The sequence below is a fragment of the Phocoena phocoena genome, chromosome 19 (genome assembly GCF_963924675.1).
Source record: "Phocoena phocoena chromosome 19, mPhoPho1.1, whole genome shotgun sequence".
Taxonomy (NCBI): domain Eukaryota; kingdom Metazoa; phylum Chordata; class Mammalia; order Artiodactyla; family Phocoenidae; genus Phocoena; species Phocoena phocoena.
Genome location: NC_089237.1, coordinates 42302356 through 42318889, shown reverse-complemented (window position 1 = coordinate 42318889; position 16534 = coordinate 42302356). Strand labels below are relative to the sequence as shown.

The 16534-nt window shown below is 43.4% G+C and overlaps 1 protein-coding gene across 1 annotated transcript in view; it reads right to left on the bottom strand.

The window, feature by feature from the left end:
- The window catches only part of CRLF3 (cytokine receptor like factor 3), a 36428-nt gene extending 28009 nt beyond the window's left edge, over positions 1-8419 (bottom strand). The window contains exon 1 of the mRNA XM_065896954.1: positions 8239-8419. Within this exon, the coding sequence (XP_065753026.1) occupies positions 8239-8355 (117 nt within the window). The 5' untranslated portion in view covers positions 8356-8419. The remainder of the gene's footprint in view (positions 1-8238) is intronic.
- Between the last annotated feature and the right edge of the window lie 8115 nt (positions 8420-16534).

Genomic DNA, 16534 nt, shown 5'->3' with positions numbered 1-16534 from the left:
TAACACAACATAACGTGTGTGTTTCAGGAAATTAAGTAACTGGAATCTCCTCTACCTCCTCTGAAACATACATTTTCATGACTTTATAGAAGAAAAGAATTTTTATCCTCCAAGGGCAATCTAAGAATTTATTTTCCCAACTGTTTTGCTTACAGGAAACTAACTAAAACTATTTTAAAATTAGAGACTGTCTTTACACACTATTAGCTAACAAGAACATAGGGATCAAAAATAAAAGACAAAGATAAAAAATAGTCAACTGAAATTGAAGAAGCTAACGAAAATGTTTCTTCTCAGTTCATATGAAATGTACTGCATTAGCTATGTGTCTTCACATTGACACCAAGATATTAGTCATTAAAAATAAAATGGCAAAAAAAAAAAAAAAAAAAAAAAAAAAAAAATAAAATGGCAATAATAACAATACAACAGCAGCTCCCACCTACTGAACACCTACTGTGTACCAGGAACTTATACCCATGGTCTCATTTAAATTCTACCACAACCCGATGAAAAGCTAGTCAAGTGGCAGGAAATCTGAGCTGTCTGCTTCGTGTATGGACTCATATGTGCTGCTACATTTCCTTCTTGTCTCTTACAGTTAGGCTTTCTGTTTTTTAAAAAAATATTCATTTATTTATTTGGTTGCACTGGGTCTTAGTTGCAGTATGCAGGATCTAGTTCCCTGACCAGGGATCAAACCCGGGCCCCTGCATTGGCAGCGTGGAGTCTTAACCACTGCACTACCAAGGAAGTCCCTACAGTTATGTTTTTTTAAAACATGCTTATTAAAACTTTCAAAAAGAAAATCTTGATTATATTACTTGGTAGTCTGTTACATTAATGGCCCCAATGAACCAGGAACCATGCCTTGTGGTACTCATATCCTCATGCAGACCTCTCCCCTGGACAGGAGGCTGGGCTGGTGACTAGCAATGCAGTCACATGTGCATCGTTATAGAGTGGAACTGAGCTGTGCCAGCTCCAGGCCTCAGCCTTAAGACTACCTGGCAACTTCTACTTCTGCACTGAAAGGATTCCTGAGCCACTGTGTAAGAAGCACGGCTATTGGGGCTTCCCTGGTGGCACAGTGGTTAAGAATCTGCCTGCCAATGCAGGGGACATGGGTTCAAGCCCTGGTCCAGGAAGATCCCACATGCCGTGGAGCAACAAAGCCCGTGCACCACAAGTACTGAGCCTGTGCTCTAGAGCCCGCGAGCCACAACTCCTGAAGCCCGTGTGCCTAGAGCCCATGCTCCGCAATGAGAGAAGCCACCACAACGAGAAGCCCGCGCACCGCAATGAAGAGTAGCTCCCACTCAACACAACTAGAGAAAGCCCGCGCGCAGCAACAAAGACCCAACGCAGCCAAAAATAAATTAATTAATCTAAAAAAAGAAAAAAGAAGAAGAAGCATGGCTATCTTTCTTGAGAGAACAAGTGGAAGGGGGAGGAGAGTGAGAGGGGTGGGAGGAAGAGTGTGGGAGGGAGAGAGCTTGGCATCCAGGCTCAGCCATGCCAGCATTCCAACTGAGTCCTGCTACTACTTAAGGCTCCACACAGGTAAGTAAATGTTCTATCTTGAACATTCCAGCCTCAGCTGCCATCTGACTGCAATTACATGAGAGCTGCCAGCAAACTCAGAACTGCCCAACTGAGCCCTGGTTAATCCCCCGAACACTAAGCAAATGGTTGCCTTTTAAGCCATTATGCTTTGGCATAGTTTATTATGTAGTGACAAATAACCAAATCATGATAAAACAAATGTTTAATTCTTGCTTATCTGCATTAGTGAATAGGGTGCCTATCATCAAGACTACGAACAATCTAAAAAGAATGTCTGCAAAATCACACCCGCAACATTCATAAAGGCATTCATTCTATATTTATTGAGGTCTAGTGCCAGGAACTGGGGTTATAAAGATGAATAGGCATGATCCTGACCTCAAGAAACCATCATTCTAGTAAAGGAGACAGTTGCATGCACATGTAACTATAGTAAAAGGTATTAAGTCCTTATGTAAGTGAGACAGCCACAAACGGCCATCAGAGCTCAAAAAGGTCATTCTGCTGGGAAAGAGAGTAGGAGACATTTAAAGAATAAGTTACCAGTTGGAGAAGTAGGGGAGGTCACCTTGAATAATAATAATATTTGGTGGCATTATTTCTATGGCTAATATTTATTAAGCAGTTCATATGTCCCAGGCATCGTGCTAAACGTTTTATATACATTTCTCATTTTAATTCCCACACTGGCCAAGTAAAGTAGGTACTATCCTTATCTACATTGTACAGATAGAGAAGTGAGGCGTCAGGAAAGTTAAGTTTCTCAAGGTCTCACACCTAATAGGGGCAAATGCAAAAAAAGTAAAATAACTGCAAATATGAATGATTCATGGATACCCCTCAAAAATAAAAGCCTGTCCCAGGAATTCCCTGGTGGTCCAGTAGTTAGGACTCGGCGCTTTCACTGCCAGGGCCCAGGGGCCCGGGTTCGATCCCTGGTTGGGGAACTAAGATCCCACAAGTCATGCAGTGCGGCCAAAAAAATTAAAAAATAAAAATTAAAAAAAGTCTGTTCTACATTTGTTTGGCTTTAGATCACAAATTAGCCATATCATTTACCAGTTCTTCTGGTAAATAATAACAGTTCTTCTCTATCAAATTTAAATTTACATTACACTCTATATTGAAAAAAACAATTCTACACAGAGAGAAACTGGGTTCCTCTGTGACACTCACACACTTTTTGAGGTTAACGTTATAGATTCTGAGTGCTTGTTTAAATTCTCATTTATATCCTACATTTCAAGTGAGGTTTGGACTCAACAAGCGGCTTTCAGAGTGTCGTGTATAAAGACAATTTGTGAAAAGACTTAAAAAAGGATGACTGAAAAGCCAATGTAAATATGTGGCTTTTGCACACAAATATATGTGCAGCTTTTTTTTTCCCTTGGTAGTTGATTATTTAGTGTTGCTTCTAGAGCTTTGCTTCCAGTATATTGGCATATTTGAGTCAATACATTTTCAGCCTACCACCAACAAATGCTCCGTAAGTACCTATGTAGACTATTCACCTCTGCATTAACAATTAGACTGTACGTGGGGAATTTTTCATAATGCTTATGATATAATGCTAACCAAAAGAAAACAACAAATATAAAGTTGCATATACAACAGTCTTTCAATTTGGCAAAATAATAGGTCTAGAAGGATACACCAAAATGTTAACGGTGGTTGTCTGTAAGGAGTAGAATTATGGGTGATTTTCAGATTATTTCATCTGTTCTTGGTTTTCCCCAGCTCCAGATTTAACCTTTTCTTAGGACACTATAATAGGGGCATTTTAAGTACTACTGCAGTAACAGATTATTTTCAAACAGATTTTTTGGACTGTTTTGAAAACGGGTAACAGAAGGGGAAGTGGGAGATAAAAGAAGCAATAACAGCTTTCTTTTCTTTGCTGAGCTACTAAGACTTCCTGCCCTGGTTTTCTGAAATAACTTTTTTCCCCCCACTGAGTTCTCTATCTGTTCCAGTCTTTAGTATGCTACGTGCTTTCAAATCCTGTGAGAATAATGATCTATGGAGAACCTGGTATTGTACATTAGGAATATCAAAGTTCCTAATAAGATCTTCAAAAAATTATCTGAAATCAACTATTAAAAAATTGAAAACAAAATACTATGAGAGGGCTTCCCTGGTGACGCAGTGGTTGAGAATCCACCTGCCAAGGCAGAGGACACAGGTTCGAGCCCTGGTCTGAGAAGATCCCACATGCTGCGGAGCAACTAAGCCCATGCTCCACAACTACCGAGCCTGCGCTCTAGAGCCTGTGAGCCACAACTACTGAGGCCTGCGTGCCTAGAGCCCGTGCTCCGCAATAAGAGAACCACTGCAATGAGAAACCCGGGCACCGCAATGAAGGGTAGCCCCCGCTCGCTCCAACTAGAAAAAGCCCAGGTGCAGCAACGAAGACTCAACGCAGCCAAAAATAAAAATAAATAAATTTTTAAAAAATACTATGAGAGACAAATTGTCACAATACAGATGTTAAGACACGCTAGGACAAGTGCTGGCTTGAGATCGTCAATTATTCACTTGTCTGTCACTGCATAATTATCTAAACCCATGCTATTTCAAACAGCGTTTTAATCTTGAGGATAAACCACAGCAGTTTACAACAACACACCTACGGTTCAGGATGAACTACAGAAATCGGTAGAGAGCTGATGAAGAGTTAATGGTATCCTCTAAGGCACTGTGCCTCTATTTTTAACGTGCATACACATCACACCTGATGATGATTCACCAGGTCTAGGGGGGACCTGATTCCTGCATTCTTCACAAGCTCTCAGGTCAGGATGACCCTGCTGCAGTCGTGGACCACACTTGTAGTAGCAACGATCAAAGGGACACCACTGCCCAGAGCTGGGCAGGGTCCTCACCAGTGTCTTAATTAGGCACCAGGATCTGGCCCTTTACTCTGAAAGAGCAGAGACTTGCTCTTGTCAACGCCCCTAAAGACACTGAATCACACTAATTAAAGGCACATGAAGGCCAACAGTTCATTTCAGAGTAAATTATAACTGGACACAGACTAGAATATTGGGATTTCTCACTGTTGGCACCTCCAGTACCTCAAACTAATCCCCCTTTGATAACGTACAAACGTGGAGTTTCTGGACCTGCAAGGCTTAAAGACTAGGTCCTGGACAGTGGCAACGTCATCAAACTAGTGTCACTCTTTGAGGCATATCTGACTGGCCAGCTGACACACTACGTGACATCCTGATCAGCTATCTCTACTTACAACAAGCAGGAAAGTCAACCTGTAGAAATCAACAAGGGATGAACAACACAATGGAACTGAAATCTAAAAATGAATACACAAGAATTTAGATTTTTCCTATTTGTTTTGTTTTTAGGTGGAACAGTCTAATGACTAGCCACCAAAGGAAAGAGTAAATCTGTGAGAGCAATGCTCTGTTTCCCTACCCACAGTATTTCTAGGACCTAGAAGTATCTCTGACCCACAGAACGCACCCAGTGCATATTTATTGAGTAAATGAACAAATGAGTATTTAAGGAGGGTTGAAGTTAATTTCTTTGGTATTTACATCTTAATACCAAGGATTCCAGGGAGCTATACAGAACTATTCTTAATGATTTCAACATCAGTTACTCCAGGCTGACTGTAAAGATTATCTGATTTCCTGAAGACAACGAACATCTCTCTAGTCTTTAACGTATTCAAACAGTAAGAGTTACAGACTACCCTTCATTCCTACACAGAACTTCCTTTTCTCTGAAGACAGAGGGTAGGGCTTAAACTTAACCACGAGAAGAGAAACTGCTACACGCTGCCAGTTGTTTTTCACACTAAAAGATTTTCACACTAAAAAACTCTTGTTCCTTCTAAATTTTCGTAGCCATGATTTCCTAACGGGAGGCAAATTTCATGAGAGATGTTTAAAGGGTAAGAAACAAAAGCAAAGATAAAAAGTATGCCAAGAGTTCTTGAAAAGGTTAAACAAAGAGTTACCACACGACCCAGCAATTCCGAAGTACTAAAAGAACTGAAAACACGTCTACACGAAAACTTGTACATGAATGTTCACACCAAGATTATTCATAAGAGCCAAAAAGTGAAAATAACCCAAATATCTATCAGTTGATGAATGGACAAATAAAATGTGGCATATCCACACAACAAATATTATGCAGCCACAGAAAGGACTAAAGTACAGCTACATGCTACCTCATGGATGAACCTTGAAAACATTATGCCTAAGTCAAAGAAGCGAGCCACAAGGGGCCACAGACAGTATGGTTCCATTTATATGACACGTCCAAAATTGGCAACTCCAAATAGAGACAGTAGTTTAGTGGTTATCAGGGGCTGGAAGAGTGACAGCTAACAGGTACGGGATTTCTTTTTGGGGTGATGAAAATGTTCTGGAATTAGTGGTGACGGCTGCACAACTTTGCAAATACACTAAAACTGCTGAATTGTACATTTTAAGGTAAGAATTTTATGGTATGTAAATTACATATCAATTTTTTTTAAATCCTATGCCAAAAGGAAACAAAATCGGCAAGTAAAAAATATACACAAAGGGAGCATCTTTCCTCTGCTCTCTCATCCTTCCTTGATACAAAATCTTTGACTGAAAAGCCATATATTTTATGTAGTTAATCTGAAAATGACTGGAACCCTAAAAATATCCTAACCACTAAACAAAAGCAGCTGCTTATTTTGATAACATTTTTGTAACACTGACCTTCCTTAAAATGCAAGTTGACAGAGGACTTATTCTACAAACCCAAACACGTACAACCCACCAGAATTAGCTTTGAGGAAGAATTAAAGCTTTTAGAACTAGAAGCTGTTGTAACTGGCACCGGCACAAAACACATTTCAGTTCACAACAGTATGACATTACTCAGTCTAGTCCGAAGGCAATGTCATTAAGAACCTAAGCTAATGGATGTTCTCTTAGTGTCTTCTGTTTCAAGCACAAGACAATCGTCCCCAAAAACAAAACAAAACCCCATACCAAACTCCACTAAGTTATAGGAAAGTATGTTCTGTCTTTAAATTTTTGGACATAGAATTTAAAAGAATGTAGGTTTGGAAACAATACTAAACCATTCAGGATGAGATCATACTAAATTGTTTTAATGTGTTCAATATCACACGAGAAAGTAATAAGCACTTCTCCTGGGCGCTAAGCTCATTCATTTAGTATCACCTCTGTTTCTTAATCCCTGATGCAGTTAAACAATAGTCTCATTCATATATGACATCTTAATTGGCTGCAACATTAATCATACAATAAGAGATACTTTAATCTCTTTTTAAATATGCCCTAGATTTAGAACCTCTATTTCAAAACAGCAGAAGGAATAATGCAGGTATTTTCAAGTGGAAATCAAAATGAATATATTGGAAGGCCTTAAAAAAAAGCATTCGTCAAATCAGGATCACCATTATCTAGATCTTGCTCCCAGATTTGCTACTAAACTACAAAAGATGCCTGGCCTACATTTAAAATCTACAAGGATTTTTAAATGTATAAAACCTAAAGCATGTTGAGTATCCTTAATGATGAGAATATCCAAGGGCACTATTCTACCAGTTGTAATTTTCAGATTCTGTGCAGCATGGGAGTTACTAGGATGATGATATATATTAATAACAAAAGTGATGTTGAAAAACCCCACTCACTCAAATGATTCCACTCAAACGGAATCCCACTGACTCAAAAAGCACTTATTAAGCACCTGAATTAATAGTAGCTTGAGGATTATCTGTCCTCCTGCACATTGGCAGTGGGTTATATCTTTTTCTGTATATGTTCCAGGGTGTAGAGAAACCATGTGGCGTTCCTTTATCTTTCATAACCAGGTCCCCGTGAGGCAGATAACTGCCGTCACTTAAAAGTATATTTAGCTTCTCCTTTCAACACTTCTCTCTTTAAATCTGTTTCTCCATTTCCCTACACTTTTGTATCCCATCCCCCAGAGGCTTCATTTTCCTTCTTTTGCCCTTCCAACATAGCTTCACCTTAAAATCCAAACTCTCTAGAATGGGATCCCGCTACATGATTTTTTAATGCGTTCAAGATCATATGAGATACTAAGTACTACTTTGACATCACTTCCATTCATTTAGTGTTAACGTTACTACTCCTCCACTCCTCTGTCTCTCCTTAGTACATCCCTGCCACTGTCCATTCCGCCTCCACTTTGAGCTCTCCCCAAGTCACTGCTACACATTTTCCTCACGCTCTCTAAAATCGCTCTCCACCCACAAGGTAGGTTTTCCAAAGAATCTCCACCTCCCCCAACTCTCTCAATCTTCACTACCCTCTGTGACGCCCTCGGTTTTTGCTCTGGTCCCTCACTCCCCCCAACCTCGGACCCCATCGCATCCCCGACACCGCCCCACACAGCTTAGGGTACGCCCCTCACACTCTCCCTCGATCCCCCAAATTTGCCCCTTCCTCTTAAGACCCCCCCGTCCCCCTCCCCCACCCCCCCGCCCCCCCGCAGAACCCACCTCCCCATTCCCAGACCCTGCCAGGTCTCCCGAACCTTCAGAGACGCTTCCCTCCTCCCTTCAGAGTTTCCGGACACTCCCGCCCCTCGCAGCCCTCCGTGCCCTCGCCCATCGCCTGGCACCCCGCGCCCTCCCCGGGGCCCACAGCGCCCCTGCGGGCGCGGCCCTCCGACCTGCCTCCGCGCCTCCCGCAGCCCCTGCAGCCTCTGGCCTAGCTCCCGCCGGTAGCTCTGCGCCGCCTCCACGCTCTCGCGGGCCTCCTGCAGCAGCAGCTCGGGCTCCAGCTCCATCGTCCCCTCGTCCGGCCTCGCGGCCGGCGGCTGCGGGCGCGGTTCCCGACTGTCCCGGGCGCCGCCGAGCGGCCCCGAGCGGCCACGCGCAGGCGGAAGCACCGCCCCGCCCCGCCCCACGGCGGCCTTGATTGACAGCAGCGCTCAACGAGCGTCCGGGGCCCGGCGCCTCCCGCGCTGCAGGCCCAACTGGTCTCAGCTCAGCTCCCAAGCAGCACCTGCCAGTGATGCTTCCTCGGGGCACGCATGGAGCTAGGGAAAGATTAATGACTACACCTCACGAAGTGCTTCCCGCACCTTATCTTATTCTGGCCTCACTACGAGGCCTCCTTGCACCTCTATCCCACAGAGGAGAAAACTGTGGAACAGAGAGGAGAATCAACTCTCTCAAGCCGTCGGGATTTCAAGCCGTTGGGATTTCAACCCGGATGGGTCTTGAATCATCATTGTCCTACCTGCCTAGTAAACGAGCATCCCTGCAGTGGCTAGTGTTTTAGGAGGTTACTGTGAATCAGGCACCACGTTCACAGGAATCAAAGGCCCCATCACCCAGAAGCTCGTAGTCTAATGAGGGAGCCAAGACAGAAGCCTAAGCGTGGGCCAGTGGTAGGTACCTCAATCCTGGCAGAGCTGCAAGGCGGATGTTATCAAACTTTCCTGTGTGGGCCAGGTAATTGAAAATGTGGAGCTCGGTGGGCCATAAGGCCTCTGTTGCAATATAGTGAATAAGTGGGCGTGACCATGTGCTAATAAAACTTATGGACACAAATTTGAATGTCACATGTCACAAAATATTCTTTGCATCTTTTCTGTTTTGTTTTTGGTACGCGGCCCTCTCAGAGTTGTGGCCTTTCCCATCGCGGAGCACAGGGTCCGGACGCGCAGGCTCAGCGACCATGGCTCACGGGACCACCCGCTCCGCGGCATGTGGGATCTTCCTGGACCGGGGCACGAACCCATGTCCCCTGCATCGGCAGGTGGACTCTCAACCACTGCGCCACCAGGGAAGCCCACTTTGCATCTTTTTTCAACTACTTAAAAAGGTGAAAACCATTCTTCGTTCAGGGGCCATAGAAACACAGGTGGTGGGTCAGATGTGGCCTTGGCCAGTTTTTTGTTTTTTGTTTTTTTAAAGTTTTTACTGGAGTATAGTTTATTTACAATGTTGTGTTAGTTTCAGGTGTACAGCAAAGTGAATCAGTTATACATATACCTATATCCACGCTTTTTTAGATTCTTTTCCATATAGGCCATTACAGTGTATTGAGTAGAGTTCCCTGTGCTATCCAGTAGGTCCTTACTAGTTATCTGTTTTATATATCCTAGTGTGTATATGTCAATCCCAATCTCCCAGTGTATCCCTCCCCGCTTCTCCCCTCTGGCCATAGTTTGCTGACCCCTGGCTGAGGATGGTAGAGTTGCCTCCCCAGGAAACAAAAACAGAACAGTGATTGTCTCAAGGTTACACAATTAATCTGTGCTAGAGGCTAGATTGCAGTTTTCCTGGGCCAGACTAAAGCTCTTTCTACCACATAGTTTGGTGCTAAGTAAATGACACTTGAAATTAGAGAAGTTTAGAAAATGAAGGCTCTTCTGCAGAAAATGGGAGATTATCTTTATCCTGAAGTAGCAAGCCACTCAGTAGATTCTCAACAAATACCTGTGGAATGAATCAAGGCATTAACTAAACAAAAAGGAGTAAGTAAAGGCACCCCAGGTAAGATAAAACTAAGGAAAGGGTATAAGGACTTGCAAACAGGAATATAAATGGATTGTGTAAGGAAGGAGGAGCAGACCACTTTGCCTGGAGAGGAAGGACGGAATAATATATTGGGAGATGAAGTTAAGAGAAAAGTAAGGGCCCTGGAGTTCAGGTTAAGAAGCTTTGACTTTAATGAATAGACATTAAAGATTTTTGCTTGTGCAGTGACATTTGCAAAACAATGTTTTAGGAAGATAAATGATAGAGAGGTGGGACTTTGGTTTGTCTTAAAGTAAGGCAGGGGTTGGCATACTATAAATTCTCAATAAATATCTGTTCAGTGAAATGAATATGCATGAGATAACTAGAGGGGAGTAAATAGGCAGAACTAAATGGCGTTAGTCTAGTTATGATATGATGGAGACTTGAATTAGGATGTTGGCTTTTACAGAGTTTTGGGGTTTTTTGTTTGCTTGTTTGTTTTAATTAATTTATTTTTGGCTGTGTTGAGTCTTCGTTGCTGTGTGCAGGATTTGTCTAGTTGCGGCAAGTGGGGACTACTCTTCGTTGCGGCGCACAGGCTTCTCATTGTGGTGGCTTCTCTTGTTGCGGAGCACGGGCTGTAGGCACCCGGGCTTCAGTAGTTGTAGCACGTGGGCTCAGTAGTTGTGGCTTGCGGGCTCTAGAGTGCAGGCTCAGTAGTTGTGGCGCACGGGCTTAGTTGCTCTGCGACATGTGGGATCTTCCCAGACCAGGGCTCGAACCCGTGTCCCCTGCATTGGCAGGCGGATTCTTAACCACTGTGCCACCAGGGAAGCCCTTGTATGGAGTTTTGACAGTGAAAGCAAGGGGAAAGATAGGCAAAATGGTTCAAGGGAATAGGAGAGTTTGGACACACATTGAGTCAGTAAAAAACAGGATTTATTAATTGTTCTTGAACATGATATGTTCTGTGTGCTCTCTAAAGCTAATTGAACAGAATTGGCTCCCACTCCAGAAAGCTTTACTAAGTGAAATTTAAAAAAAAAAATTAAAAGGAAAACTTCCATAAAGACAAGCTACCAATCTTAGTCTCATTCAACTTTATTTCCTTGACCTACTAACTGATGGGAGGCAGGAAATGTGTATCTAATATATCCACACTACCCACAAAAATAACACGAGGAAAACTGAAGAAAAGCTGTAAAACTGTGCCCGCAGGCTCGAAATATTTTTATTTTTTATTTTTTTTAACTTTAGAGCACAAGTTTCTGAAGAATAAATGCCCTGGTCAATAACAGAGAGGAAGATTGATCTAGAGGTGGTGATGACAGAAGCCAGCAGGCCATCAGACAGGGCTTTACAGAGTTTTTAATCTCCATGTCACCACATTAGTCTAGCACTGACTTGAATTTCAAGAGTACCCAGAGGTGAGCAGATTCAGAGGCACAGACTCCTCATGCTACAACAAACAAAGGACTTGGGCTTCCCTGGTGGCGCAGTGGTTGAAAGTCCGCCTGCCGATGCAGGGAACACGGGTTCGTGCCCCGGTCCGGGAAGATCCTACATGCCGCAGAGCGGCTGGGCCCGTGAGCCATGGCCGCTGAGCCTGCGCGTCCGGAGCCTGTGCTCCGCAATGGGAGAGGCCACAACAGTGAGAGACCCGCGTACCGCAAAAAAAAAAAAAAAAAAAAGAAAGAAAGAAACAAAGGACTTGTTAATTGATTTATTTACGATAAGAATATAATTGCCGGGCTTCCCTGGTGGTACAGTGGTTGGGAATCCGCCTGCTAATGCAGGGGACACAGGTTCGAGCCCTGGTCCGGGAAGATCCCACATGCCGCGGAGCAACTAAGCCCGAGCGCCACAACTACTCAGCCTGCACTCTAGAGCCCATGAGCCACAACTACTGAGCCCACATGCCACAACTACTGAAGCCTGTGCACCTAAAGCCCATGCCCCACAGCAAGAGAAGCCACCGTAATGAGAAGCCTGCGCACCGCAACGAAGAGTAGTCCCCACTCGCCACAACTAAAGAAAGCCTGAATGCAGCAACAAAGACCCAGCGGAGCCAAAAATTAATTAATTAATTTTTTAAAAAAGCACTGAAGTTTAAATTAGGAGACTTGGCTAAACATTGTAACTTTGGAAACATGTGTGAGCTACATTTCTCTAAATCGACAATAATGTAAATGTCTTCCTCACAGGACTCATGTAAAGGCTGAATAGTATGGCCAGGTAGAAGCACACGTTTATTTACAAAATATCTGAAGAGTACAAGGTACGTGTCTGGCTTTGTGCTTAGGTGCTGGGAATCAAATCAGGAATGAGACCTAAGACTTGCCTTCATAGTCCAGTAGGGGGATCACTCACACATAAGCAGGAATTTATATTCTAATATATTGAGTGCAATGAGTAGAAGCACAGAGACAGCCACCTAATCCAGCCTAAAGTAAAGTGGAAGGAAGAAGGTATCAGGAAAAGTTTCTTGAACAAGGTAAACTGTAAACTGAGTCTTAAGGCTTTTCTTGGCTTGGCCACGGGTGCTTCTCTCCTTTCCCTTCCAAAACCCATCAAAATAACAATTAAGGGATTTAAAACCGGATTAGGAAAACAAATGGATTAGGGACAAGTGGAACAGTAGAGAACACAAAAGAGCACTAGAGAGTTCCATAAATTTGTGGAAGATGGAAAGTGGAGTAGTAGTAATTGCCCAAGAAAACTGCTGGGAGTTACAACCTAAACTGCAGAGGATGAACCATTCAGAATTGGGCTAACTCTCCCCAAAGACTCCTGAGAAACTCATGCTATATATCCTTTTAAAAATTTTAGTCATTTAAAAAAAATCACAACCCCTATTCTGACATTCCTTTCCTTATCCTACTTCCTGCATTATTTTCTCCTCAGCATTTAGCCCTGTCTTACCATATACTTTACTTATGGATCATTTTTATTACATGTCTCTTCCAACCAGAATATAAATTCTAAAAGGATAGGCATTTTTGTCTGTTTTGTTCACAGCTGCTTTGTTCATAGCTGGCACCCATTTGTATTTATGGAGTGGATGGAAGGATGAAGAACACAGCACATGAGAATGAGGTATGGAACTGAAAAGGGGAGACATCAGTTAATATTAGAGTTAGATATTTTAGGTCCATTGCCCTATTCCATGCATTTAGGTGATGCCTCCCTATTGCTTCCACAAAACTGCATGAGATATAAACACCTCTGCCCCCAAATAGATTGGAGGAGCAACCAAGTAGTCCAGAGAAAAGACCTCCACCTATTAACATTAGGAAGTCCCCCAATGAAAATCTCCTGATCGTCCTACAGTAGAACCCACTAGTGAGTCCCACCTATGCTAAAAACCTTCAATCAGCTTGAACCATTTTTTAAACAGCTTTATTGAGTATAACTGACTTGCAATAAACTGCATATATTTAGAGTATATGATGTGATGAACTTTTTCATTAGTAGATACCTGTGAAACCATCACCGTAACCAATATAATGAAAATTTCCATCACTCCCCAAAGTTTCCATGTAACCTATTCCTTTGTAATCTATCCCTCCTTCAACCCCTGAACACAGGCAATGATGATCTGCTTTCTGTAATTAGAGATTAATTTGCATTTTTCTCAAATTTTAAATAAATGGAATCATGCAATATATACTCTTTTTTCATCCATGTTGTTTCATGTATTGATAGTTCATTTCTTTTTATTGCTGAGTAGTATTTCATGGTATGGATATGTTTCTTAATGTACCTGTTGATAGGTTGTTCCAAGTTTTTTACTATTACAAATAAAGCTGCTATCAACATTTGTGTATAAGTGTACAAGTCTTTATAATATAACTATATTGGCAATGTGGGAGGAGAGAAATTATGGAGGGTGGTGTTACAAGAGAATTAACCACCATAACAGGACTTTAATGAATACTGTTTAAAATTGTTAGATCAGGGCTTCCCTGATGGTGCAGTGGTTGGTACTCCGCCTGCCGATGCAGAGGACACGGGTTCGTGCCCCGGTCCTGGAGGATCCCACATGCCGCGGAGTGGCTGGGCCCGTGAGCCATGGCCGCTTGTTAGTCAAGAAATAGCTGTTTAGGGCTTCCCTGGTGGAGCAGTGGTTGAGAATCCGCCTGCCAATGCAGGGGACACAGGTTCAAGCCCTGGTCCGGGAAGATCTCATATGCCATGGAGCAACAAAGCCCGTGAACCACAACTACTGAGCCTGTGCTCTAGAGCCCAGGAGCCACAACTACTGAGCCTGCGTGCTGCAACTACTGAAGCCCACGTGCCTAAAGCTAGTGCTCCACAATAAGAGAAGCCACCACAATGAGAAGCCCACGCACCATAACTAAGAGTAGCCCCCGCTCGCCGCAATTAGAGAAAGCCGGTGCGCAGCAAGGAAGACCCAACACAGCCAAAAATAAATAAATTTATTTAAAAACATAGCTGTGTAAAGATATTGAAATATCTAAAGATAAGCAGATATTTATAGTGCTAGAAAACCAGGGGTCGAACCCGTGTCCCCTGCATTGGCAGGCGGATTCTCAACCACTGCACCACCAGGAAAGCCCTCAACGCATTTTAAATGCTTAGCTTTTTAGAAGAATAAAAAGCGCTAGAGACATACCCTACAACCCAGCAATTCCACGTTTAGGTGTGTATCCTGGAAAAGCACCATTTGTGTTCAAGGAGACAAGAATGTTCGCTGACTCATTGTCTGACTAACAGAAAATTGAAGACAATTTAAATGATCATCACTAAGGAAATGGATAGATAAAATGTTGTGCATAATTGGGTGGAATGCTCAGGAATGAAAGGGAACGAATCAGATCGACCTGTATAGCTCTTGAAGACAATGATGAAAGAAACAAATTGCTGAGTGATATTTACATTGTTACCTTTTACGTAAAGAAAAACAAAACTAAAGATTTTTCTACGGATACGTATATGTATGTAAAAGTATTAAGAAAGGCTGCAATGCTATCCACCAAATAGGTAATACTGGCTGCCACTGGGGCTAAGAGGAAGAGACCAAGTTAGGGGGTGAAAGTCAAACAGACTTTCAGTTTTTTCTGTAATTTTCTAATTGATTTCTCCTCCTCCACGCTCTTGCTCTTCCATCTTCTCCTCTTCGCCGTCATTCTCCTTGCGCAGCGTTCTTACACTACGTGAGTTATAAGTAAACGAAACCAAGACAACAAAACAGTTTATATTTAGAAGTGTAGTCTCCCTTCCTGAAAAACCTTATCCAGGGTTAATAATTTTCAAGGAGAAAGTAATTACCACTAATTTCATTGGAGAAATTTGTACCCTTTATGTTGTCCAGGCAATAAATAGCAAATACCATATAGACACAATTATGTCAACAGTTAACATCAGTTTGCATAACCCGACAGAACAAGGTGGCTTCCAGTTACTATTTGACAGGTGTATTTACATGACTTGTTTCAGCTCTTACACACCGTGTAGTTAAAACTAGCACCCAGACAAAATAAACACACTCTCTATATTGCAAGTGCAATGAAAAAAAAAAAATAAAGCTAAACATGTCTGTGAAAACAATGCAAATGATGTATGAGATTATCTTCACTACAAACTAGCAAACTACTGGTACCCAGCAACAACTCGAACACACGCCAGCCAGTTGAGGCGACGACCTTGGGCTCCTAGCTGCTCGCGAGGACGAAATCCACGGGAAGAAATGCCTCCTGAGCTCAATTAGGGGTAAAAAGTCGAAATCTCGGACCCCAAGTGGGCGTATCTCTAGGTAGGACGCTTGCCAAAATAACATTTTATTCCGTGTGGGAGTGTAATCAATTGTTATTCCCTTTTCTGTATTTTTCGAATTTCCACTTTTAAATAGGGGCTAGTCTGGGGCGTCAAAAGTATGGGGTTCTAATTCTGCCACCAACGGACTTAGTCAAATCATATCCTCATCAGTGAAACTGGGCGTTAAGAAGTCTGAATCTCCGAAGTCCCCGCTACTTTTAGATTCACGGTAAAGCAATCCCACCTCCTGCAGTCTTGCCGAAGAAGCATTTTGGCCCTCTCGGCTCACTGTCCGCGCAGCCTCCGGAAGCAATCTAAACTCCGCCCCCTGCACTCTGGACGGCGCGAAAACCCAATTGACAAGAACTCCCTCCGAATCCTGCGGGTAGAATCTGTGTTCGGCCTGCTTTCCCCGCGGGATCCCCAGTCCCTATCACTCAGAACTGGAGTGGCAGCCTCAGGGGCACCCCACGCTCACCGACCGCGCCTGAGGTTCTTCGCTGCCCGCGCTTTCTCACCGCCTCTTCCCGCGTTCTACTTGGTTGAGCTGGGCCCAGCCTCTGCGACCACCCCGGGCAGTGGGCGCGGGGGAGTCCGAGGCGGACCCCGCGGCCCAGCTCCTTGCTCCTGCTGGAGCCGGCCGCCTCCATGGCCTCCCGACAGGCCGGGCCGGGCCGCGGAAGGTCCTAGGAACCGGGATTCCGGGAAGCAAGGAGC